The sequence below is a fragment of the Triturus cristatus genome, chromosome 2_2, assembly GCF_964204655.1.
Source record: "Triturus cristatus chromosome 2_2, aTriCri1.1, whole genome shotgun sequence".
Lineage (NCBI taxonomy): Eukaryota > Metazoa > Chordata > Amphibia > Caudata > Salamandridae > Triturus > Triturus cristatus.
This window is the reverse complement of record NC_140582.1, coordinates 895,743,433-895,769,672: the sequence shown is the minus strand read 5'-3', so window position 1 is coordinate 895,769,672 and position 26,240 is coordinate 895,743,433. Positions and strand designations below refer to the sequence as shown.

General features: G+C 41.9%; 1 protein-coding gene across 3 annotated transcripts in view; it reads left to right on the top strand.

The window, feature by feature from the left end:
• Window positions 1-26,240, top strand: part of PCDH7 (protocadherin 7) — an 810,835-nt gene that overhangs the window by 273,841 nt on the left and 510,754 nt on the right. For all 3 annotated transcript variants that reach the window (XM_085642302.1, XM_085642303.1, XM_085642301.1), the window contains exon 2: window positions 17,391-17,607. In XM_085642302.1, the coding sequence (XP_085498428.1) occupies window positions 17,391-17,607 (217 nt within the window). The remainder of the gene's footprint in view (window positions 1-17,390; window positions 17,608-26,240) is intronic.

Genomic DNA, 26,240 nt, shown 5'->3' with positions numbered 1-26,240 from the left:
CAATCACATTGCTGAAGTCTGTAAATTATTTGTTGCATGCAATGTGATAAGCGGATATCATTGTTTTTCTAATGTAAATTTTGTTGAACCATCCTAATATTTGCTCTTTTCATTGTAGTGATAAATGTGTGAAAGTGTGTTTATTATCACATTAGCTCTAATTAATGTGTTATGAGCCACAGGTAAATGTGTAATATGGGCATATATTGCCATGCGGTTATAGTTACCTTAGGGCACAAGTTATAGTTACTTGAGGTAACTCTAACTCTTACTGCTGAACTTCTATGGTTTTGTGTGTGTAAAATCTGAACCTAACTATAACGTTCCTGTAACCTTTGTTTTTTTAATGAATTTCTAAAGTTTTTTTAAATTCTATTTTCTAACTATAGCATCCCAATGACCGTAATCTTCTTCTGTGAATTTCGAGTTATTTTTAACATAAAGTAATATTAAATTACCATATGTTAATCCAACCACTGCCACACACGGCCTTTGGCTGTGTGTGGCGTGGGTTGGCCCCAGGGCATGGCCTTCTGGCCAGACCCTGCGGTAAACCTCCAACGGCAGCCAAACCATGCGTCCCCTCCCTGGGCCACTTTTGGCTCCAGGGATCCCATACCTCTGGGCCTAGTGCATTTTCTAGGGGCGGGCATGGAATAACCCTCCGCTAGCCACTTTTGGCCCCAAGGACCTCATCCCCCAGTGCCCACCATTATATTTATGGGGAGGGAGAAATGCAGCCCCCCCTTCCCCGTCCTGATTTCGGCCCCATGGGCCCATCTCCTAGCGCCCGGCCATATTCTAAAGAGGGAGGGGTGAATGCATCCCCTACCCTGACGAATTTTCGCCCCAGGGACCCCATATCCAGGGATCCATCACATTTAGTGAGGGGAGGGGGCACGTGTCCCCCTCCCTGTGCTGATATTAGCCCTGGGGACCCCATCCCCAGATGCATTTTTTTAGGGAGGTGGTATGTGGCCCCTCCCCGGGCCATTTTGGGCTCCACGGACCCCCTCCCCTGGGGCTCACCAGGGGGAGTGGGCACTCAATCCCCCTCCCAGGGCTGATTTCGACCCCGGGGACACCATCTCTCAGGGCCTGGGCTTATTCTAAAAGTGGAGGGGGCACACATCCCCCTCCAAGGCTGATTTTGGCCCCAGGGACCCCATGCCCTGGAGCTCTGCATCTTTTTAAATGAGGAGTAGGCACACAGACCGCTCCTCTGGGACTCCTCGACCTTGCAAATTTGCGGCTAGGCCCCAGGGAATGGGTTCTCCGGGGCTCAAAGTGGGAGACAGCATATAAATGTTATGAATCCCCCGGATCTGGCCCACCCAGGGGGCAAAAGAAAAACAAATGTGTGAGACTGCGCTTGTTATTTTTAAAGATGTTGCCATGGATCCTTCACAAATTTGCGGCAAAATCAATTTACAAATATTTGATCACCAGAGCATAGGGGGTCAGGGTATTCCTATCCTGCCCTCTTGCATTTTTGAAATTTTGCTCTTGGGACTCTGGCCGAGTTCGGAGTCCCAAGATGGCTGCCACCTCTTCCTCATTGAAGTGGTGGCAGCCAATCAGATCTCACCATGAGACCTGTCGGACCATGGACCACCCCACATCATTAGATATACCTACATTTTTTAAATTACTTGAAAACTACTGAACATATTTACACAAAATTACAAAAAATACTCTTTCTTGACCAATATCTAGCTTTCTGCCAAATTTGGTGTAATTCCATTCATTGGTTTGGGCTGTAGTTGTGTTCAAAATCCCTCTGGAGAATTACATAGTAAAAATGAGTTTTGGGACCCCCACCCCCTTTTCTCAGCCCCTGCCTGATGAATCATCCCAAAACTTTCCAAACAGCACCTGAAGGGAGTAGCAAACTAGTTTGGAAAATTTCATGAAGATTCAACAAACAGCACCAAAGTTACTAGCAAAACAAAAGAACGCTTTTCCAATGAAAATTCAGTCGTAAGTATAATAATATACTGCACTATTCAACACATATTCATGCATTTATTGCTACTGTGCAAAAGTCTAATTTGAGTTTATTAGCAGAATACCACAAATTTGACAACGGATAGCGCTTTTTTACTAACTCAAGATTGCATGTTACAATTGTTTTACATAGGGAAACGGCCCTCCTCATCCTAAAAAGGTATTTTCAATATGATTATAATTTGCTGCACAAAATTTACTTCTTACTGTCCATTTCTGATAAAATAACTTTTTTTAAACAAGTACATGTTATAAAAATAGAATGAGGTAAATGATATATGCATATGTGTAAAGTATTATGTATAGTTTAATATTATTGTTAATTGAAGGGAGGGGCATCATGAATCACTCAAGGCTTCGCTTCTTGTGATTCATATAGCCCCTTGCCACACTCAACAATGGTAATAAATAGCATATTACACTCTGTAGATATATAGGTAGATAGATAGATAGATAGATAGATAGATAGATAGATAGATAGATAGATAGATAGATAGATAGATAGATAGATAGATAGATAGATAGATAGATAGATAGATAGATAGATAGATAGATAGATAGATAGATAGATAGATAGATAGATAGATAGATAGATAGATAGATAGATAGATAGATAGATAGATAGATTTTTCTAATTCTGTGAACTATTTAAATGATATTTTTGTATAAAATTGAATGTGAAGTTCTGTCCAGTGAAGTCTAATTGCATACAACGATATATATTATATTGACTGAAACCCGAGATATTAGAATAGATTATTACATTGCATAAATACGAAGTTAGTATTGAGAGAAAAAGTAGTGGCAAAGTGTAAAAACTCTTTCATAGATGTTAAAGGTATGACGGTGCAATCCGGCCACCCAGGATGGCTCCCGGCCCTGCCCCCAACCAAACCCACAAAGCAATGCTTGACGACCAGAGCTGTGGGTTAAAAAGGCCATGTTTATTACAAATCATCACACAAACATGACAATATATAATTCATACAATTTAATACGATATGGATTTATCAAATTCAATCGTTAATAAAATTGCTCCAGCACTAAGGGGCCTTCTGGCTCGCGTCCCCCAACCAACTGAGAACCACGCAAGGCGCAACCCACCTGCGTCCTTGAGGGGTGAGCCCCTGCCATCTGGTCCTTGTCCGCCACCTGAGGGGCCCACCCCTCCACCACCAGGCTGCCCATCGGGGCTCGTAGGGAATAACCAGGGGCGGAAGCCCCATGCCCTATTTTAAACTGGCGCCCTTGCCCCCAGCCGGTGTCCTGTTCTCTCTGGGGTGAGCTTACCGTCTCTCCACCTCAGTGCTGGCCTAAGGAGTATGCAGGAGGACTCCCCTTAACAATGTAAAGGCAATTTATGTGGCCTCTTTACCGCCGCTTAGAATATTCCACATGCAACACCTCCCCAAGCTCTAACTTTAGGGACGGGTGGGTGGGAGATTACAGGAGACCCCTGCATACCGGGGCCGGCGCAGTCAGAAAGAGGGCGAGGACAAGGGCAAATTGCCCTAAATAGGCCCACGCCCTCTCACCCCTCGAGGCGCCGGCTCTGAACGGAAGTGACGTCACGTCGCTGCTGACCCGGAAGTACTTCTTGCTGCAATCCCGCTTTCTCCAAGGACAATAACCACCAAAGGGGAGGGGCGCGACCGGGTGCCCGGGGGGCCGAGTCCTAAGTGCGCGCTTCTTTATATTTCGCGCTTGGCATAGGACTCGTACCACCCAGGATGGCTCCCGGCCCTGCCCCCAACCAAACCCACAAAGCAATGCTTGACGACCAGAGCTGTGGGTTAAAAAGGCCATGTTTATTACAAATCATCACACAAACATGACAATATATAATTCATACAATTTAATACGATATGGATTTATCAAATTCAATCGTTAATAAAATTGCTCCAGCACTAAGGGGCCTTCTGGCTCGCGTCCCCCAACCAACTGAGAACCACGCAAGGCGCAACCCACCTGTGTCCTTGAGGGGTGAGCCCCTGCCATCTGGTCCTTGTCCGCCACCTGAGGGGCCCACCCCTCCACCACCAGGCTGCCCATCGGGGCTCGTAGGGAATAACCAGGGGCGGAAGCCCCATGCCCTATTTTAAACTGGCGCCCTTGCCCCCAGCCGGTGTCCTGTTCTCTCTGGGGTGAGCTTACCGTCTCTCCACCTCAGTGCTGGCCTAAGGAGTATGCAGGAGGACTCCCCTTAACAATGTAAAGGCAATTTATGTGGCCTCTTTACCGCCACAAGGGGGACCAGGGCAGACCGCCCTTCGCCCTCCCCACCACCAGGCAACCCCTGGATCCTTCATTTCCTACCAATCCTCCGGCTCGGAGCCATGTCGGATTCAAATGCCTGGATTCCTTCTCCTGGATCCCAGGTATACCTGTGCCCACCTTTGCAGTGAACCCCACGATCCCCATTTTTCGGCTGCATCAACAAGCAGGCCCCCTACCCAGGGCAACGCCAGGCCATACCAGCCTTCCCAGCACTTGGCCTAAATTTAACAGGGCATCTAACCATAATTGTGGCTCTTAATTTCTCCCTGGCGTCATGAGACCACGCTATAAGATTACAGGAGACCCCTGCATACCGGGGCCGGCGCAGTCAGAAAGAGGGCGAGGACAAGGGCAAATTGCCCTAAATAGGCCCACGCCCTCTCACCCCTCGAGGCGCCGGCTCTGAACGGAAGTGACGTCACGTCGCTGCTGACCCGGAAGTACTTCTTGCTGCAATCCCGCTTTCTCCAAGGACAATAACCACCAAAGGGGAGGGGCGCGACCGGGTGCCCGGGGGGCCGAGTCCTAAGTGCGCGCTTCTTTATATTTCGCGCTTGGCAATGTTGGAGGCACATGAAAGCCAAATCACTGCACTCTATAAATTAAAAAAGTTTAATAGATGTTGTTTAGAAAGTCAGAATATTAACCACACATGGAAATTAGTATGTTTTTGACACCTGATAATAAGAATCTCTATCACCTCTTAAACACACCAGTGGACTCTTTGAATATATTTGGCATCTGGACATGGCATCTGCCTGACTTCGCAACAGTCTGCACATGATAAACATTAAAATAAAACACATGCATGACATTTAACTCTAAGATGCAATCCTTCAGAGATGTTTGCCAGACTTTTAAATACTCATTCTGTCCCATAGAAAAATGGTACGGGCCTGATTATGAGGTTGGTGGTGTGGGAGCAGGGCGGCACGCCACTGCCCCACACCTACACCGCCAAACTCCCCAGCTAGCTGCCCACCGGATTACAAATTGTAATCCGGGCAGGCAGTTCTGTGGCAGCTCGCCCACGGAGCTGCCTTTCAAAGTCTCTCAGGAGAGTCTTAGAAAGGCGGCGCCATGGGACCACCACAGCGTGTTCCAGCATGTCATGGACTATAAACTCCATGCCATGCTGGAACAGGGGATGCATGCAGACAGGGGCACACCATATTCCCCCTGCATGCATCCACAGGCCCTGATGGAACAGGGGTCCCTGTAAGGCCCCCTAAGATTCCTCACCGCCAGCATTTTCATGACATGATCACCGCCAGGAGAGCGCTGGCGATAAGGAAACTAGTAATATGCTTGGCAGTGCCACAGCAGCACCATCAGCTTATTGCGACCCTCAGACCGCATCACCGCCAGGGATTGCAGATCCCTGGCAGTTGTAGTGTTCCAATGTTGGTCCGTCCACCGTAATCATCATACGGAAGTCGGATCACAGGTGCGGCGCTTGCCGCACCACCACCTTGGGTTTGGCCGTCCATTGGACTGCCAAACTCATAATCAGGCCTTTGGTCTTGCATGCTGTAGTCAACGATATCCAGAAGTAAGCTGTCAATTTGAATTATGTGTATAATTTTGTGGTAGACACTTGCATCTCATACCAAATCGAGTTCATTTATAGAACATGCATCAATGTTTCATCTGAAGCGTACTATTTGCATGCAACCTGCCATTACTTTGGACTGCTAAAGAGTTAGATGTTTTTTTCAAAGGTGCACTCTCTGCTCATGGGTGTGTGTGTGTGTGTGCGTGCGTGTGTGTGTGTGTGTGTGTGTGTGCGTGTGTATGCAGAGCTCTCAGAGTCAGTGGTTCATCGAGGAATGTGCATGATTGACAGCACAGATGGCCTAGTGGAATTTCCTTAAACTAAGCCTTTTATCATAATTAATAATGCCCTAAGCTTCTGGAATTAATTTTCTACTACAAGATAAAAATCATGTCAGTGCAATGATTTTAACATTGTGTCAGAAAGCACTAACTAATTTTGCTGCCAGCGTAATGCGAGGAAAGCCCTGATCCACGTTTTGAATTTATATTTTCATATTCATAGTGAGTTTAATTAAAATGAGCGTGATAGTCAGTGGGATTCTGGCAATACTATTTAACTGAAATGGATAAGGCCCTTGATAAAGTAAATGGGATTTTTCTAACGCACTAAGTGATATCACTGTACATAGCTATGTTATATTAAAGCCATTTGAATGGCATAATGAAGTAAGCCAAGTCATCAACATCTGAAGTACTAATTGATCAGGCGTAATTACAGTTTTCAGATGAAGGCTCGAGTCACACCTTTAGAGCTGCACTGGTTCATAATAGGTGATAAATCTTTAAATGATTATGAATAGTCTGAATAATGGTTCTGATTGTAACCCCTCAAGAAGATAAAACGTATATTTGTCTATATGGCATGCAGGAAGGAATAGAAAAGTGAAAGAGCAAGCAATGTCAGAAAAATAGATTAGAGTAGAAAAAGGGTTTAAATGAAACTGCAAGAAGAGATGTGAAAGACGGAGGGAAGGGAGGGAGGGAGGGAGGGAGGAAGGAAGGAAGGAAGAAAGGAAGGAAGGAAGGAAGGAAGGAAGGAAGGAAGGAAGGAAGGAAGGAAGGAAGGAAGGAAGGAAGGAAGGAAGGAAGGAAGGAAGGGAGGGAGGGAGGGAGGGAGGGAGGGAGGGAGGGAGGAAGGAAGGAAGGAAGGAAGGAAGGAAGGAAGGAAGGAAGGGAGGGAGGGAGGGAGGGAGGGAGGGAGGGAGGGAGGGAGGAAGGAAGGAAGGAAGGAAGGAAGGAAGGAAGGAAGGAAGGAAGGAAGGAAGGAAGGAAGGAAGGAAGGAAGGAAGGAAGGAAGGAAGGAAGGAAGGAAGGAAGGAAGGAAGGAAGGAAGGAAGGAAGGAAGGAAGGAAGGAAGGAATTAATATGGGTCAACCAGGGAAAGGAAAAAGGAAGACGAATGAAAAGATTTTTAAAAAGCGAACAGTAATTAAAAGGCTCTGTGCGTTGTAGCTTTCATTTTTGTGGTAGTCTTTTGTGGGTTATCATAATGACTGCAGGCCTCTGTATCTAAGTTAAAGTCACATGCAATAGCACAGACCTAAAGCTTTAGTAAATCCACGTAACACAGAGATCTGTGTGTATCGCAGATTGATGATAATACGTTTTTAGCTAAGTGACAAGTTCAGCGAGCTAAGGCAGGATGCAAACCTTGTCATATATCTTCATCCCAGTGGTCCACTGTCAGTGGCGGCTCCTCGTGGGAGTGCTGAGGGGCGGTTGGGCAGCAGGGCGGGGGAGGGGCAGGGTGGGGGGAGGGGGGGTAGTAAACTACGGCATATGGCCGAATGGAGTTAAGTAAATAAATAAATAAATAAAACAAATTACATTGCACGCCCTGGGTTGGGTCCTGCATGAATACCTATGCATTAAAAAAATAAAATACTAGAAGAAATTCACATTACGCTGTAATTTGGGGACTTTTGCGTGAGACTTGTTGAACAAAATTTACATAATTAAGTAAATACACCATTATGCCACTTCACGTATTTATGCACCATTCACAGTTAAAAACGACTGCAAATGAATTGCAATAATCTACCACAAACGCACAGAAACAACAGAATGCACGCAGTTGTTGTGTTGCGGTGCTTTAAGGTTTTTGCACTAAGTTTTAGTGCGAAGTGAGTATTGTGGCAAGATTGACAGAAGGACGCATTTTTCGCTAAAATAATAGCACAAAATGAAAGATTTGCATTTTGCATTATTACACATCATTTTGGGTAATTTTGCCAAAGTTTTGCATAACTCCGCAGGTAAAAATTACATACATTTCTCTCACCCCTAAACATTAAATGAAACCAATGTTGCAGGTCGCCTTTGAGCTCTGTACCTTTGTAAGGCAACTCAACCTGCAGCCTCATGCCTCAACAAGGTCACAGGTCACAACAGTGACTTGCAGTTTCCCTATTATGTACAGTTCTAAGAACCTTATGTCAAGAATGATGCTAAAAGGACTTGGTTGTCCACCATACATAACAACTTACTGTGCGCAATCTTAGAAAGGTTTGTGAACTTTGGAAGGATGGAAAGCTCGGTCACCCCCATTTAAGTTCCATATGCTTCTCCTACTGGCTCCACAATTGGTTTCTGCAAATCTAGATTTTAGGAATTTTACAAAGATGTATCATAACCACCTGCAGAGGTCTGTGCAAACTATAAGTCCCCGTTTTAATTCCAGGCTGCGTTGCCTAAGCCTCTTAATACTTCAGAGGGTTTTAAAACGAGCACTATTGCAGTGCAATAAAAAATGTAAAAGTCGTGGTAGCAAATTATATGGAAAAAATATAGGATTTAATAACAGTAAGGTTAATCGATTAGAAGCATTCATTGGCTCACATTAAAGTTGTTTAAAAGTGATAATATCCCAGGTGCTTTTTAAAATGGGGACGATGCTAAGTGTGCTCAGATTTTGTTTAAATCTTGTGTATGCGCGTTAAAGTTCTTAACAATGCTGTAGCAGTTTACTTCTTATGAGACAACCTCAAATTTAAATATACTATAGTTATGATTGGCCATAAAACTGAAAACGATTCTTCAAGTTAGCTGGTTAGTTGTAAATGTTATGTTGGGAAGTGAGTGAAAAGTTTACTTTTAAGCACACTTGCATCTGTTTCTTCAGCCACCGGGTCATTTTCATTGGAGCCTGCAGCAACCAATAGAATCACTCTTATAAGAGGCCCCTCAGTGCTCTTAGTGTTGCCGCCATCATTGAAATACGATTGGCACCCATGATATGACATATTGGTCAATGATTGGTTGATTGTTGGAGCTGGGAATGTAAAACCCCACACTTGGGAGATAAAATGCATCTAATCTAAGAGCTGCGCCACCCCTGAGAGCAGAGGCGGTTCCCCGATCTGATAGTCTTTCATTCCTATGCAGATTCCCGCGGCACGCGACCTGCCGCCTCAAAACAATCTGAGGTGAAATCAAAGTGCCTCAGGGCATCAGGCGCGCCCACGCCCAAGAAACAATGTCGAGCCCGAGGTATGCACACGGGCGGGCCATTTCTGAGGGATGAGGCATTTCTGCTTCAGGCTGTCAAGGAAAAATTACAGGTTATCAAAGGCTGAGTAATGAAAGGCGATGGATGTTATCACTCTCACCGAGGGTTCTAATGGACGGAGACAGCCAGAACTAGCTTTTGTAAGGAATCGCAGAAATTACTTTATGTTTATAATACAACATGCACTTTGTGTTATGGTTTAGTAGAAACTATACAGGAGCACTCATATTTCTCCCACCCACTCTGTATCGCATAATAACTGCTGACATATATTAGTAACACTCTCTTAACTAGATATACCTTTTAGGATACTCCACCATTGAATTGCTTTCTTTCAAACATACCAATAGAATGACCCCCAAGCAATTTCGTTACAAGGGGAGGCTCAAATTAAGGTCCACATATAGAACTGAAAGATAAGTGTATACTGCTGTTTAGTGCTATTGATACATGCGTGAAAGACATGGGGGGAGTGTAATTTTTAATTTTCGTATTGTTAGCCCTCTTTGTAGCTTGAAAAGAGAACCTGATATGGATGTTTCTAATAAGTGTGGAGGGATTTTGGAAACAGACTCAGTGAGTTAATGTGCACACTGTAGAGAAACTGTCTATAATAATAACTGGAAATACATACAACATGAAAATAGAGATAATAACTTTAATAACTTGCTTTTGTGCGGCACTGTTACATCAACATTGCCTGTTTTCTGCACATTACATAACCTGAGAAAAAGTTGTGAATTGAAAAAGAGATGCTCCCATGGAGAAACATAAATGCAGATAAGTTTCAAAGCCGCATTCAGATTGCTTCTTTTACTGCTGTCTCTTGATTTTAATAGTTATGATACTAATTGAAAGACCACTTTTTTAATGAAAACACAATAACACAATTATGTAGACTATCATGATTGCCTGCGTCTGACGAGGAGGCGCAGAGGCACATCCTTGCCTCACCTGGACCAACACAGCAGTGACAGAGGGGTGCCCTACATCGTTTCTTTCTTCTCTTGTCCATAATGGGCTGTGCTGAGACATCTAGTTCAGAAAGAGCGCAGTGAAAAATCCAGTTTGGGCCTACTTCCGGTCCAATTCAGGGGCAAATGTCAAATTCAAAGCAAAACAAAACGTGTCTCTGTCCCCTAAACACTAATAGTATTGTGTCAGTATGCACCAAGATCATATTTGAAAACTATATTGTTTACATTTGTGAATTATTAACACATGGCACAATAGGCATTTATTTCCTGCGTAATGTATAAGCACATAATGTAATAATAGAGGTATAATGGATTGGAGGTGGGTACATAAATGGTGAGCTGTACATGATCCCTAGAGATAGAGTCCTGGAATATTGCTGAAAACAAATGGCAGCAGACATACATCTTTTCCGCCGTTGCTCTGGATACGGCAAGCGGCTGCGACTTGGCTTCGCAATAAGAGAACAGCACAGAGGTTGGGCACAGACGTGCCCCCATTAAGGGATATATGGATGTACTCCTTTAGAGACTAGCCCTTCGGGTAGCTATAAGTGCAATAACCACCAGAGTTTAATCTCATGCGGCATTCCTGCGTGGTGCAGTGTAGATGAAACGATTGCGGAAGATCGCATTATGTAGCAATCTAAACTGGGTTTTCTCTATAGTGTATGTTCTAAGGTTAATGCGAGATGTCTTGAAGAGCCTCAGGGGCCTCGGGATTGAAGACCACCTTCTCAAATTGGCACTGATGTTTACTTGTAAGTATGTTTGGCAATAAAGGAGGTTATAAGGCCAGAATGTCCATAAAAAAGAAGGTTGGAGAGTGTGTTTCATTCTGTTATTGGATGTACAGCAAGCGTTTCTTTTAAGAGTATTTAAAAACATGATCTATGAACTACATACACAGCTCATGGCAATCTGCATTGAAACAGGTCATTTCACCTTCCAGGGATCTGGGTGAATTTCTGCTGTAAATAGATTTCAGCACAATGGTGGACATCAGTAGCGTAACAAAACTTAAGGGGGCCCCCTGCAAAGTACAAGATGCTCCGGACCCAGCCAGGAGCTCTCAGCCCAGAGGTCCGCCACCTGGGCACAGTGCCGGTGGGGGCCCCCAGGAACTCACCTCCCCGCACCACCGGAGATCAGTAGCAGGCCGTGGAGGGAGTGCCGAGGGGTGGTGGGCCGGGCGGGGTAGTAAACTCCGGCTCATGGCTGACCGGAGTAATGTAAGTAAATAAATAAATGAAACGAATGTCATTGCGCGCTCTAAAACGCATTTGGTGTTTCAGCGCGCACAATGAACTTTGTTTTATTTATTTATTTACTTACATTACTCCAGTCGGTTGTGAGCCAGAGTTTACTACCCACCAGCTTGCCCCTGCCCAGCCCTACCGCCCAGAGGCACTTCCTCCACGGGCCGCTACTACCTGAGATATTGTTACGGCACTGGCAGACATCCAAACATTGGAAACTATTCTGGTACGGACTGCTGTCATATATTAAAGAATAAGGGATAAGGTAAGCCTAACACATGAATTGTGAAAGAAACACTGTGAATCTTTAGCCCTGCCTAGGTAAATTTAATAAGGTTTTTGAGGGGTCCTGACTCAGGAATGTGTCATGGCATTTTTATTGATCATGGGACCCACTCACCCAGAAAATTGATACATCTGGGTGGGCTCCACCAGGGTCCTGGGAGCTCAAGAGCTCAATATATATCGAATTTTATTTTACTTCAAAACCATAATAAAATTGGAATTAGGATTACGAATTGAATTACATTTTTTTTAAAAGTACTGAAAATTGCAAGTTATGGTTAAGACCACAATGTATAGCTGGCACAACAGACTCGCGAACCATAATTCACCAAGTGCTCTTTACGAATGCCATTGCTGATGGGGAGCAGGGAGGCCCTGATTTAATGCAGCTTGGACAAGGGCTCCCCCTGTCCCCTGAAAAATACAGCTGAATGGAAAGATTTAAGTGTGACTACAAGATTTAAACAATGTTCTTTGGAGAAATGGGTAGAAAGATGCGTGAAGGTTTAATAACTGGAAATAGTTATTCAAGAATGATGTGGCATTCGAGTTTCTTTACAGAGCCCTGGAAAGCAGTGTTGAGCACTGAAGGAGGAAAAGATAAAGAGCCCTGGAATGAGGAATGGCCATGCCTGCGAGAGCAGTAGCCTTGGAGAGAGCCTGCTCATAAATTGGAAGCCAGGCTGCAGAGGCAAAACGTGATAAAACATCAGATCTCGCTGGGCGGACAAACAGGGGACTGGCTGTGTGGCTTTAAGGAGATTGTAGACTTACCACAGCTGATTTAGTAAGACCATGGGAAACAGGGAAAAAAAATCAGTGATAAATGCCCAAAAAATGGCCACTGACCTTTGTAGCATCTGGGATAAAATACACTCGCCATCACTCAGAGGCAGCAGGCCGAGTTGCTTGCAGTGTTTCAGTCCTAAATGCGTGGAAAGGAACATTTTGCTGCTCCACATCACCTTAACTCTCGAAGATTGTTTTAACTGAAGGTTTTTATTGGCTGATTGTTTAGTCATATAACAATAGCATTGCATTTTTGTTACTAGCAATTCTTATTGTATTAAATTTAAACAGGAAATGGTAAGACATAATGCCGATTGGCGTAAATATGATTAATAGAGGCAAAGGTCTAATTCTTAAGATGAATGTTGATGTCTCCAGGAAAGGCCAACAATGGTGGCAAAAATAAAATTATCACAGAAATTAGGGTCCATTAATATGCTTTTTTAAAAATCTGGTAGTAGAATTTCAAAAATATTCAGGATGTCACTTGGGTTCTTTTTGTTCAATTAGCACAGAATAAAGTTTATATGTAGGCACCTACTAAGATGACAAAGGAAGACTGGGGCTGGTTCCCAAAATAAATGATGGGAAGCAATTCGACAAAGTACGCTTTTGTGTGCTCTTACATGGCTTTTTGTATCAGCCCGAAACATCCAACCCCCCATTAGCAAAAGTGCAAAGAAGTCACAGTCCTTTCACTCTGCACTGATTGTACATGTTTATGACCCAAATATTTCCTTTTTATTACCTTAGTTAGATGTTCTGGAGCCAATTCACAAAGGCATTTAGGATTACATAAAATGGTAGCACAAGTGTACTCTTATACCTTCTCTTACATGCCTTTGTGAATTGCCCCTAGTATATATTGTGCTCACTTTTAATATTTCATCTATAAACAGACCGTCCAGGATTTTGTTATGACTACATTTGCGCTTTTGTAAAAAGTCCCGTCTTTTTTTACAAAAATATCTACGAGATTCCAAAATATATGACCCCTCTTTTTATTGGCCCAGCAGTACCTGGAGAGGAAGCAGCAGTTGTTTTGTTTATTTGATCACAGTCTGCTGCAAGTGATGCCACCAAGAGGCCACTAACTACTGTGCACCTGCCTCCCTCATTCGCAGCCTACCGCTCCTCCCAGCAAGGTGGAGAAAAGACTGTTTGGTGAGCAGGAAACTCTTAGTAGCAGTTTCTTCTTGGCAAACTGACTCTCATTCTCACAACCAGAAATCCCCATGTCCCTACAGGCTCAGGTAGCTGGACACCAAGAGGCATGCTGCCTGACCTTTGACCCCCACCATCATCATCCTCCATGGATCAACCTGCACATTAGTACCAAGGGGACCTCTGCCATGCTACGTACCACTACCACAGCTAAATTCAGATCAGGGCACGTTGGCACCTGGGCTCTGAGAGGCCAGAAAAAATGCGCTCTGCCTCAGACATTATCGAGTCTGCCACCATTGGCATAGTAGGCTTGAACTCCCCAGATCCCACAATCTGCGGCTATGCTGCCTGTGGTTTCCCACTACATAATTCTCCCATTGACTCAAGAGCAGCTGGGTAGCCGCAGATATGTGGTACTACGTCTCCCGACCACCTCCTTCACCAGCAGTCCCACCGGCACCTATAGGCCTGCGGACATGTTCTCTACCCACACCACTCAGCAATGAGGGCCATGCTGTCTGCTGCCCCAATACTAAGTTCATCCATGGGCCCACCAGCAGCAGGAAACCTGGGGATCTGCAAGCTTGCTGACCCTCCTCCCAACCACTATCCATTCACAGGCCCACTGGCATCTACAACCATGTTCTCCCTTCCTCTCCCCAGGCAACATTGGGCTCACTGGGCCCGTCCATATGCTCTCTTTTCCTCCCAGGCAGTATTGGTCCTGCTGCAATGAGGGTACAAGTCAAGCCCTCAGTCACCTTCTGCCAACATGAGGGCACAAATTCATCTAAACCTGCAGCACTTTACTCTTAATATCCTTAAACCAATGGCAGGGAAATGGGATAAAGATTAGAGCCATTACCAGTTTTTATTGCAAAGCTGTGTAGGGTGGATGATAAGTGCAAACAGGTGCTAATTTGTCGCGAATAGCAGAAAATAAGGGTCGCATGTATGATTGCTATATTTTGCAAGTTCGTAATTGTGACTTTTTTTGACTCGCACTTAGGAAGTCACAAAATGCAAGGTACAACAGTGTGTTTGACACTGTTTACGATTACCAGTGGGTCGTAAATGGATCTGCCTCATCAATATCCAAAAGGAAGGTCACAAGTTGCGACCCACTGGGAATGGCCACAATCACAAGGATTATGGCATGCTGGGGTCGGCAGAACACCATGTCTGTGATTGCTTTCTCAATAAAGATTTTTTTTTTAATGCGGCCCGTTTTCTTCTATGCTCTTAAGCAATGTTTGTGCCCAGATTCACAAATCGGAAGGGGTTCCTTAGGGGCCCCTTCCCATTTGCGATTAGGTTACCACCAACTTGAAGTTGTTGGTAAACTGTGAAGGTTTTGTGACTGCATTCCAGTCGCACAGCATTTATACATCCCTCTGAGACTCGCTCTTAGGAAGGGACACCCTTAACACATCCCTTCCTAATATCTTCTCACAAACCTTATTTTGCGATTCGGTGATAGGTTACTGACTCAAAAAATAGGGTTAGTACATGTCAAAAGGCATTTAGCGGCCGCAAATGGCCTGATTCTCCATTTGCGACTGCTAAAACCTTGAGTAGATGTGGTACTATGTTCTATTAGCCAGTTTAACTAAATATTTTGACCTCAAATAGATGAGAAACAGCTTCATACTCTACAGTAAAAGCTTGAAAGTTCTAACATACTGCATATTTGAAAAGTGCAGATTAGCTCCCTGTATCATCTAGACACTAATTCTGCTAGTCAATAGTAGTCATTTTTATCAACTTTGTGATGGACAAAAGGCTGAGTGGACCCTCTGAGAATTGAATCTCCGACAATGAGATCAAACTCAGAATTCTAGATTTGATGCATCATTCAAGTGAAACAGCAGACCTGGCAACTATTGTTCAAGCTCGTACTGTACTATTGTGCAACTCCTCCAGTGAATCTAGAGGCAGGCCATTTCTTGACCTCTCTCAGTGGTATTCATCAAAAGGGAAAAAAAGAAAATGATTACAGTGTATAAAGAGAGCTGACTGCATACCTCGCGTGAATTAAACAACGCTATTCTGCCATATTAGCATCTGATACCTGCTTTCAAATTTCATCCTAGTGCATTTGATGGTGAGGCTTCTCCAGTGTGTAAGACAGTTGGACAGCGGCTTCTTGGAAAAAACAATAACATGAGGTTCTCAATTTAACATTCTGCAGTGGAAGACATGCATTTTCCTTGCAATGTGCAGTTTGAGGTGGCTTGGAACTCACAGCAACTTCCTTCTAAACTCAGTGCCCTTGTTCACATGAACCTAGCTTCTTTTGACTTGTTTTTATGAATAGATCATTCTTGACGATGTCTGTGTTAGCTGCGTAACTGTAAAGAACGCCTGTGACCTATTCTAGCCTTATAGGATAATATTCGTGAGGCTCCATATCATAGCAAGAACTAAACATGATTTTCTGCCGGGTACATCACATAAACCAGGCATGCGTCTGGAAGGATTGTGTTTGAAGCTACCATTTTTGCATACTGCCTGTATTATTGCTATGCGAATGTGAGTATTATTGCTAACCCTGGGCGTAGTTTGCGTAGTAGCTCTATGCGTAGCTACGCAAAGTGCACTTCGCACTACGTGAGATACACTTCACGAACTGCCTAGTGCGCTGTTCTTGATGATTGCACAGTTCCGGATGCTTGTCCGCACTGTGCAGTCATTGAAAACGGCATCTTGCACAGTGCGAGCTGTCGTTTTCGGCCGCTCTAGTAGATTTTTACTCGAGCAGCAGCTTTCTGAACGCGGACTGGTAGTTTCTCATCGCGAGCGGTCGCAATGAGAAACCTGACCTTCCCGCATTGAGAATCTCACCGAGAGGTTTATTTTCCATGCTCGCGATCGGCAGCTTGATGTTGCTGATCGCGAACGAGGAAAAAGTCTCACCGGGATGTCATTTTGCTCGCTCGCGGTCGCCAACTTGACGTTGAGGGCCGCGAGCGATCAAAAAATGCCAACTACACCTCGCTATGCATTTTTGTACTGTGCTACGTGCAATTTGCGTAGTCCGAAGTAGCACAAACTACGCAAACTACACGAGCGTAGCGTAGTTGTCCACCCAGGGTTAATTATTGCTATCTGAAGGAGTGACTATGATTGTTTAGGTGTTGGAGCACTGTTTATTTGTTATTCGAGTAGTTGCACACAAGGCTTTATATCATCTTATAGAGTACATGTTTACTGGAACAAGTGCATCTCACCTACAAAAGCCTAGAACATTACTATCAAACAAAGAAATATTTATGAATCTGTGTGTGTGGTACTGGAGAAAAATCTCTGAAATGTCCCTTCAACCCTCAATATGTTGGGCAAGGAACACAAATGATCTACGACTTACCAGCTAAATATATGCATTTGATTGCCATGCTTATATTGCCGTAATGCAAACAGACTTATTTTGTGTTATATAGAATCAATGTATTTTCATAAACAGATAAAGTGTAATTTCACTTTCGGTTCCTCGCATTATGACTGATTACATAATTGTTGTTGGCAGCCTTACTTCCCAGTGACATCCAGAATCTTTTCTTCTTGCAGCCCTTTCGTAGAGTGACATTTTCTGTTGTGAGTCAGCCTCAGGACCCACACCAAGGGTCATTGCAGAGCTGCTACGACAGCGGTCTGGAGGAGTCTGAAACGCCAAGCAGTAAGAGCTCGTCGGGTCCGCGGCTGGGTGCCCTACCACTCCCAGAGGACAACTATGAGAGGACTACACCAGATGGAAGTGTTGGTGAGGCAGAGCATATGGAAAATGGTAGGGGAAAAGACACAATTCACACACACACACATGCTCACCTTAGTGATCCATGACAAGACATCCTGTGGAAAGGTCAGACTGGGTGTATAAATTAAGTAGGCCCCAAACTGTTCATATATGCTTATTGGACCTATCCATAGCAATGTAATATATCTACCAGATACTTCACCAATATGGAGCTCCTCAGGTTGTCATTACTTGGTACTTCCTGACTTGCATAACACATTAAGAGAAATCTTCACAGATCTAGACCATAATTATGCTATTTATAGACTCTAAGTTTCGAAGACATGCATAGTTCAAAGGAACTTCATGCGTCATCATAAGCCCTGTAAATTATCTTTACAGCCCAAAGAGGTACGTTGGGATCCCTGCTAGGCAACTCACCTGCGTGAACCACAATAAAGACCATGGAAAATTACATTTACTGATCAAAGTTGTACCTTGGAATCTTGCTGAAATGAATGACCTCACTGAGAACTTAACCCATCTCAAAGGTCTTTCTTTTGTAATACTCTAAATATTTAACATTGTCTTGTGACTTTGCCCCCTTTATTTTCTCTTTAAAGAGTTCGTCCTACCACAGAATTCACTCATTAGACTTGAACATTCTACCCCACTATGCAGTCCAGCTTCTTGTTTCAAATGTGTTCTGCCTAACTAATGCTTTATTTTTAATATGCGAAGAAGATATGCAGACAGAACCGCCATGTCTTGTTCTACACTATGATGTTTAGAATGAAAGCTAAATTTGAGTAAATTATTATTTGGAAACATTATGAAAATGTGTTGCAGCTGTAAAATCACTGTTCTATTTTATAATGTCCCGTTGCTACAAGTGTGATATGGGCTCCACTATCAGTTCTTTGAGTACAGTAAACTATAAACCCCTGGAAAGTATATTTTGTAAACACAGCTTTTATTATATTAACAAGCTCTCTGCAGCAGATGTGCAGAAAAAACGTTGTTTTCCATGCAGTGATCTTCCAACCCGTTCATGGAGCGAGGGTACAGCGTTCACTGAACAGTATAACCTTGCCCTTCTCTCCTCAAATCCCAACTGCCTTCCAATTACATGAGAAATACATCAAAACACCACTGTGGTCTGCTCATTGCACCTAAGTGCCTTTAGTTGTTCAAACAATGTATTATTAAGTAAAGCACCAAGAGTTCAATACAAAAATGAAAAACACAAGAAGGATATTAAAGCATTAGTTTTCTACTTAAAATAATCCCTTACATTCTCCATATATTACCAATTAATTCTCGTTCTTGTACATCTAGATATAATCAGAGGAAATCATTTTCCTAAAACATATGTCTAAGAGCTCTAATAATTTCTTAGCAAAGCAATATTTTTAATTTACACATGTTCTGGAATGTTGGGAGCTTACCAACCAATCAGAATGTTCCTGTTTGTGGCTATATGCAATATTACAGGCCAGGCCCCAAAAAGGAACCATCCTGTAGCTAGCAGCTCCCAAGACTCGTCTGGTGTGTTGTGGAGAAACATGGAGCACTGCAGGAGAAGGGGCAGCTTCTCACTAGAAGGTTTGGGTACACAATGGCTCCATTCCCCTGTGCCACGACCTCAGCCTATCTTCAAGCATGGCAGGTTCTTAGGTGACTGTCCTTGCTCTCCATCTTAATGAATTCCAATCACCCGAGGGAAGAAGAAAATGAAAAAATCGTTTTTTTCTTTATCTGATGGTATTTCTCTTACATCAGAGTGAAACAAAGGGAAAAGCCTAGCCAGATATTTATCATTCTGCAGGATTTGCGTAGAGCCTGAGGGAGCACCAAAAACTCACACTGCCCCTATTGCTCTTACCTGCAGGGCAATAACGCCTATTAACTTTCCCTAAGTTGTTATTATGTTCCTTCACCTGCGTCTTGGACCCATAACTTCAGGAAGGGTAATTACCAGCCTTCACTGACAGCAGTTAAGGACAATAGTGCTTAATTTTTAAATAGATATTAAAAATGAATGGAAAAACTATGCTAACATTAATAGAACTTTGCATAATATTTTAGACTGTTGAGGAAATGCTTAGTGCAAACAGTGAACAGAAATGTTTTTCCACATATAGATTAATTCCTACAAGTGTTTACTTGACAAATATGATGTTGGATTATGAAAGAGAGTATATTATTTCCTTATAGAAGTAAGGACCAGAAGTTAAGAGCATATTGTGGCTGAGCTGTCTAAGCTACAGAGCCACAACAAGCTGCACAGGCCTTTTCCTGAAATGCCCTCCTGACCAGTAGCAACTCAACCTGACATGTACCCTGCTGGTGGCCACTTCTGGAGTTAGTCAAGACCACCAAGTGTTTTTCCTGAGGTCCTAGACACCTTGCCTGTGTTTAACTGGACTTCTTCTAAATTCCCTGAAAAACATAGTACTTAGAAGATTTTTGGACTTCAGACACCCGAAGAAACGGGACATGCCAGCCAAACTGGTCTACCCAAGGTGCTTTGTAGCTGGGCTGAAGAAATAGGACTAGAATGGCAAATCCATCTCTGTGAGACCTCATGGAGGAGGTGTCCAGCTTTGTGGTACTCTTTTCTGATAATTATTGCCCTGCTTGAGAATTCTGAGCTCCTATAAAGACAGTAAGTCTGAAGGCAAACATCTTGACCGTACAAAGGTGCCAAAAACTCCAACTAGTGAGAGGACTTCCATGGGTGAGAAATCTAATTTTCACACTCAGAGCTTTTTCCACCAAAGCCTATGGTTTCACGGGGACCTTGTCTAATGCCTATCTGACTTTGTGGAGTCCGCTGATTGCCCTGCCGAAGAATTTTGATTTCCAGTAAAAAAGACTACATTGTGTTTTTGACTTTTTAACTCTTTCGATATGTTTAACTGCATTACACATTTTTTTAAGTTAAGCCTGTCTGCTTTGTGCCATAGCTACCAGGGGGTGAGCTCAGGTTTAAATTACTCAAATCTTGACATGGACCTAACAAGATAGTGACCTTAGTACTTGTGATGGACTACCATGCATTCCAATTAATAATGTAATTTCTTATAGGTAGCTAAAGGTATAATGGAAATATATATGCCCTGATAGTCCAGTTAATCATCACACATTTCTTTTGCTGTTGTGTTATTAGAAATATACTACATTAAAATCTAAAACCACAAGGATCCAATTTGCTCATGGCACAATAAGTGAGGAGCAGGCAGAGCATTTACCCTATACTTTAGTATAGGGTCACTCTGCAGTCTGGCTGGAGATCACCACATGAAAATTAAAAAGGTTTATTGAAATTAGAAAAAAAATGCATGTTATTTTATGTTAAATATTAATGTTAATTAATTTATGTATTTGTTTTAAATAAAGAACTAAATTAAATGAACAATCCAACAGCATTATGAACTTATTTTGACTTAACGATCTAATTAATGTGAATATAGGGAATTAAATTAACATTATTTTTAAGAAATTTAAATTAAAAAAATAAATCCCCTTAACCTAAGTATAGACGATAATGCATTAATAATTATTGAAAGTGACAAAACCTCAGTGATAACCTATTACACACTCCCTCAGGTGGCATATGGAGATGTCTCTTATCTCTCATTTGTTAACAATAACATGCATCGCTTTTTATTGATAATGCTGAGACTGAATCTCTTTCCCTTAATGGTTGCTTACATGCCTCGAGTATATTCTTTTAACCAGCTGCCTCCCTGTCCATGCGATAAGTGCTCAACTCAATCCATTTCTTATATTTTATTCTTCTGCTCATTTTATGAAACTGAGAGGAAAACATTTGTTATCCCATTGCTGAGGAAACTGAGTTTAAACTCGTACTCACAAGCGCTCGCAGTAATAAATACATTGGAAACTCCTTTTATATGTTTTCTGACAGCTGGCTTTTTATACTCAGTTTTAATGCCTAGAAGGAGGTTTCCCAATGGTGGGTTTGCCTCGACTGAAGTTGAATCTTGAGATAATTAATTGATGTGAAATTGGAGCTTACCTTTTATTATTCTAATTATTTATTTTAAAATTTTGCTTTTTAAAGTTTCATGAAATATTCTGTACTATTTTATAAATTAATATTAACATCAAGTTATCTTTATTTATATTTTAACAATTTTAAATAATTTAGTTCGATTTTATAGCATTTCCTATGCAGTTTTATTTTAGGGCCCTACCTCCATCTTTTCCATGGGATAGTGTTGAAATACCAAGGGTTGGCTATGAATGGTGCTAGATGTACAACATCTTATTTTTGTTTTGTTTTATTAATAGCTTACACTAGGCTCCATGCCCTTTTTCTTGGAGTGGAGACATGTGAGTCACACTTTTTGAGTTATATTACATTCTGATTGTTTTTTGAAAACATTTGTAAAGTTGCCCAGTAGGTTAAGACTATATTCGACCTTTAAAATCTACTCACAAGTGTAAGTTACCTTTGTGAATAGCCTTGAAAATGTACATTCTACTATTTTCTTATAGCCAATAAACACTGCACATTGTTGAAACATTGTGTGTTTTATGTTAGCATTTTTTCTGAACATGTCAGTTTTAGGAATCTGTAGGATTACAACCTGCTTATGGCTTCATATAGGTCATATTTACACATATCTTGACCCCAATCCATGATTCAGAATTTAAGTCTACACTCTTTTACCCAAAATATTTTTTCCTTGAAACACGCTACAATTGGCAGTGGTGTAATTTTTGGCACCTTACTTCAATAGTGCAAATGTATTCTCTCTTGGATAAAAAAAATACCTGGACTAAGACTTGGTAGACAGCTGTGATGGGACAGAAAATTAGTATGTTTTATTTACATAACTAGGTGGAGTGCAATATTGTTATGATATGTATTTTAAATTACGTTTTTTTGCCTTTCCTCATGAGATGTGTATGCCATAATGCACTATGCATCTCTGCTTACAGGGGACAAGGTTAGTTCATTAAACTTCAGGAACTGTTGTTTTATAAGCAGGATCATACATGCTACTGAGTTTGATGTGTAGAACCCATACATTTGTGGTATGTCTTGGGGAAAACAAATACAAGCATGTGGTTGAGGTTGGCATTCAGTATTTTGAGATTGCAGCATGGATACTTGCTGTAGCAGTCAGATCCGAAAATCACTTTTTGAAGTAGGACAAAAGTGTTCTCTCTGGGTAGGGCTGTCTCGGTGCCTATGCAGATGTCTGGGATAGTGGGAACTACACAACACAGGTAAACACAGAAGATTTGCAATAAAGTGGAAGAAATATATGGTATGGTCATGGGGAAACTATTTTGCATTGATTGGGCGAGTGGGGCAGAAGCAAACCCTTAGAGCCCGATTCACAGAACTAACTTAAGACAATATCCTAAACTTACTACTTTTGGTATTCACAGAAGGCATTTAGTAGTAGTAAAGTTAGGATTTTGTCTTAAGTCTGTCTTAAGTCTGTCTTAAGTCTGTCCTAAGTCTGTCTTAAGTCTGTCTTAAGTCTGTCTTAAGTTTGTCTTAAGACTGTCTTAAGTATGTCTTAAGTCTGTCTTAAGTCAAACTTAAGGCAAAATCCTAACTTTACTACTACTAAATGCCTTCAGTGAATACCAAAATTAATAGGACAGACTTAAGACAGACTTAAGACAAACTTAAGACAAACTTTGGACAGACTTAAGAGAGACTTAAGACAAAATCCTAACTTTACTACTACTAAATGCCTTCTGTGAATACCAAAAGTAGTACGTTTAGGATATTATCTTAAGTTAGTTCTGTGAATTGGGTCCATAGGATCTAATGGTAGTTGAGTGGTAAACACTGTTACTCTTCCCCGATTAGGAGTCATTTATTTAGAGATCACCATGATTGGTTACTCTCTCAAGAAAAACTATTCATGTACTTTGTTAATGTAGATATTTTAGAGAATGTCCAAAGATAATACTGCAAACAAAAGGATCACATTTAGCTAACAAGAGGAAAACGATATTATCACCATGCTTCCCATTTTGGCACCATTTTATTTCTCTGATACATGGCAGGTACAGGATTGTAACATTACTAGTACTTGCGAGTTAGTTATGACTATTTTTTAAAAGTTTCTCCAGTTATTAATGTCAGTATTCTGTTCATTCTTATTGCTGAATTAACGGGCAGATGTACCAAGCAAGTTAACGGCTGCAAATGCTCTAATTGAGCATTTGTAACCCTTAAAATGCTTTTCACTATGTATTAATTCCCTCTTCGGAGTCAAAAACGGTTTTCGGACTCCTAAAATTCTGAATGGATCCCAGTTTAGTATCTGGAAAGGATTTATTTTAGGCAACCCTTCCAAATTCTGAATTGGTATTTGGAAGTGACGCCAAAACGGTTTGAAAATGTACCCACACTTCAAAGGAGATGGTAATGCGTCTGTAAAAGGAACGGGGTCCTGTTGGGACGCCTTCCATTTTGTGAATGTAAAAAATGTGTTTGTTTCAATTTAGGCAGTGGGAGCACTCTTAAACACATTTTATTTAAAAAAAAAAAAAAAAAGAAAACCTTTTTTAAACACATCCCTATTTTTCCTTTAAGGAATATGGGCGGCATTTTACATTTTTTTAGAACTTAAACAATCACACACTTTGTAGTTTGCTGGGCCTATCGGACCACCCTGTGATAGCTTCCAATTACAGGGAGTCACAATTTAATATTCATGAGGTAGGCCAGATTGGAATGCTCTGCAATTCTGGTGTTTAGGAATCAACCTTTTAGTACATAGGCTGGTTCTTAAAAATGTTTACTAGTCGCACAAATATGGGTTCCAATTTGCCTTGAGTATTTCGCAACCAGATATTTCTGCATTTGGCCCTCGGATATCCTCAGAAACACTGGTACATTAGTAGGTAATGCACATCCCTGTTTTCCCTTGAAATAATTAGAGCATATTGACCCAGTGAGTGCAGCTCATTTACTGTGGTCAGGAAATTGGCAAACATGATATATATGTATGAATGACGAAGGGTGCAGCGTCAGCTTTAGCTGAAAGGCTACCTTTCAGCAATGCATTAAAAGTTGGCAAGCTGGAGTCTTGCAGATTAATTGACTAAAAATAAAATGATGGCTGCACTAAAACCATGTTAAATGATTCTGCCTGTAGTATATTTTATTATGTATCATCTATTTCATTTAAGCTTACTGAAGACACGCTGGGCGACATTAGACTCTAGTTGTGAGCTTGGATGTGAATAATAACACATATTTCTCCAACACATTGCATCACAGTTCAATGTTTGGGGAACTGATTAATTGACAAAAGATACAAATGTCAAAAATGCTCGCTTGCTTCCATTATCCAGAACAGTTATCGTTAAAGCAAAAGTAAGCCTCCGACAGGTCTTTGCCCATTGTGAACATTTTAGTGTGCTGTAATATGTAATTTCCAATGTAATTGATTCCTGTACCCATAATTACGTGACATTACGTTGACAGAATGGTCAGCGATTTCTGTAACTGGAGAAGTAAAAGCAGGAGCAGTTGTTTGTGTCAGATTGTCTAAAATTGAAAACCAGTGCTGTATTATCTGTTTCCATCCCCTCGCCATACCATTCTATTGTGAGTCATGCTTTAGTTATGTGGCGGCAGTTCCCGGTTGTATTTGTTGTACCCGGAGCAGACCAGGACAGTGTGTAAAACTATAAAAACAAATTGTGCTATTCCCAGCTTAGGTGCAAATGTATTGCTACTGAAGGATGTGCTACAGTGAAAGATGGACTGCTTGTTTCAAACTGTCACTACAGGCAACAGACAAGTCATACTCTATGAGTGGGCAGGAGCACCACACAAGTGAGTGCAGTGTGTAGCTACACTCACTAGCGGAGCGGCCCTAGGTGGGGAGGACCTAATAACCTCTCCTAAAAGATGCTGTGATAGGGTGCCATTTTGTAGGTGGTGTCCAGTCTGAGCACCTCCTGGCAACATGTTTGTCAAGAAGCAAACACCAGAAATTTGGCATGGGTGCATTTCCTTTTTTTTTTGCATGTGCCAATACCCCCATACAAATAGTGGGATAACCCCTAGAGGTTAAGTGCAAAATGTTCACCTGCGTGACTAACAGAACGTTTTGTATAACTGCACAAAGTGGTGACAGTAATGGATATAATAAGACCCCAGAAGTCAAAACATGCAATGCACAGTAACTCTACATATTAATAGTACAATTAACAGGTGGCGGGGGACAACAAAAAAAAGAATTTGAATTGAGGTTAATTACTATTTCGTGCTTCTCAAACAGAAGTGTTGATGAGAAAATAACGAATGCAAAGTATGACTTGACGTTCAGATCAAGGTAAGAGCACTTCCACCCTTTAAAAATGTGTATGTGATTATTAATAAGGTTGCCAAGAAAACGTCCTACTGTAAACTGTAGTTTTCAAATCACGACTCATGCCATTTATAAAAATAATGCAATTTGGCATTAGAAAGACAGTGGTGTTTATCACCCACTCATTCTGATATCTCTTACTCTATTACATGTCAAGATCCAGGTTACAGCCACAAAAATTGATTCCTTTAGTGTAATATCCACAAGGACAATCCACAGATTATTCTGAAGTTCAAAGCAGATAAAGTCGCCACTACACTCCTTCCTACAATTAATGAGGGATTGACTGCTAACCTTTGA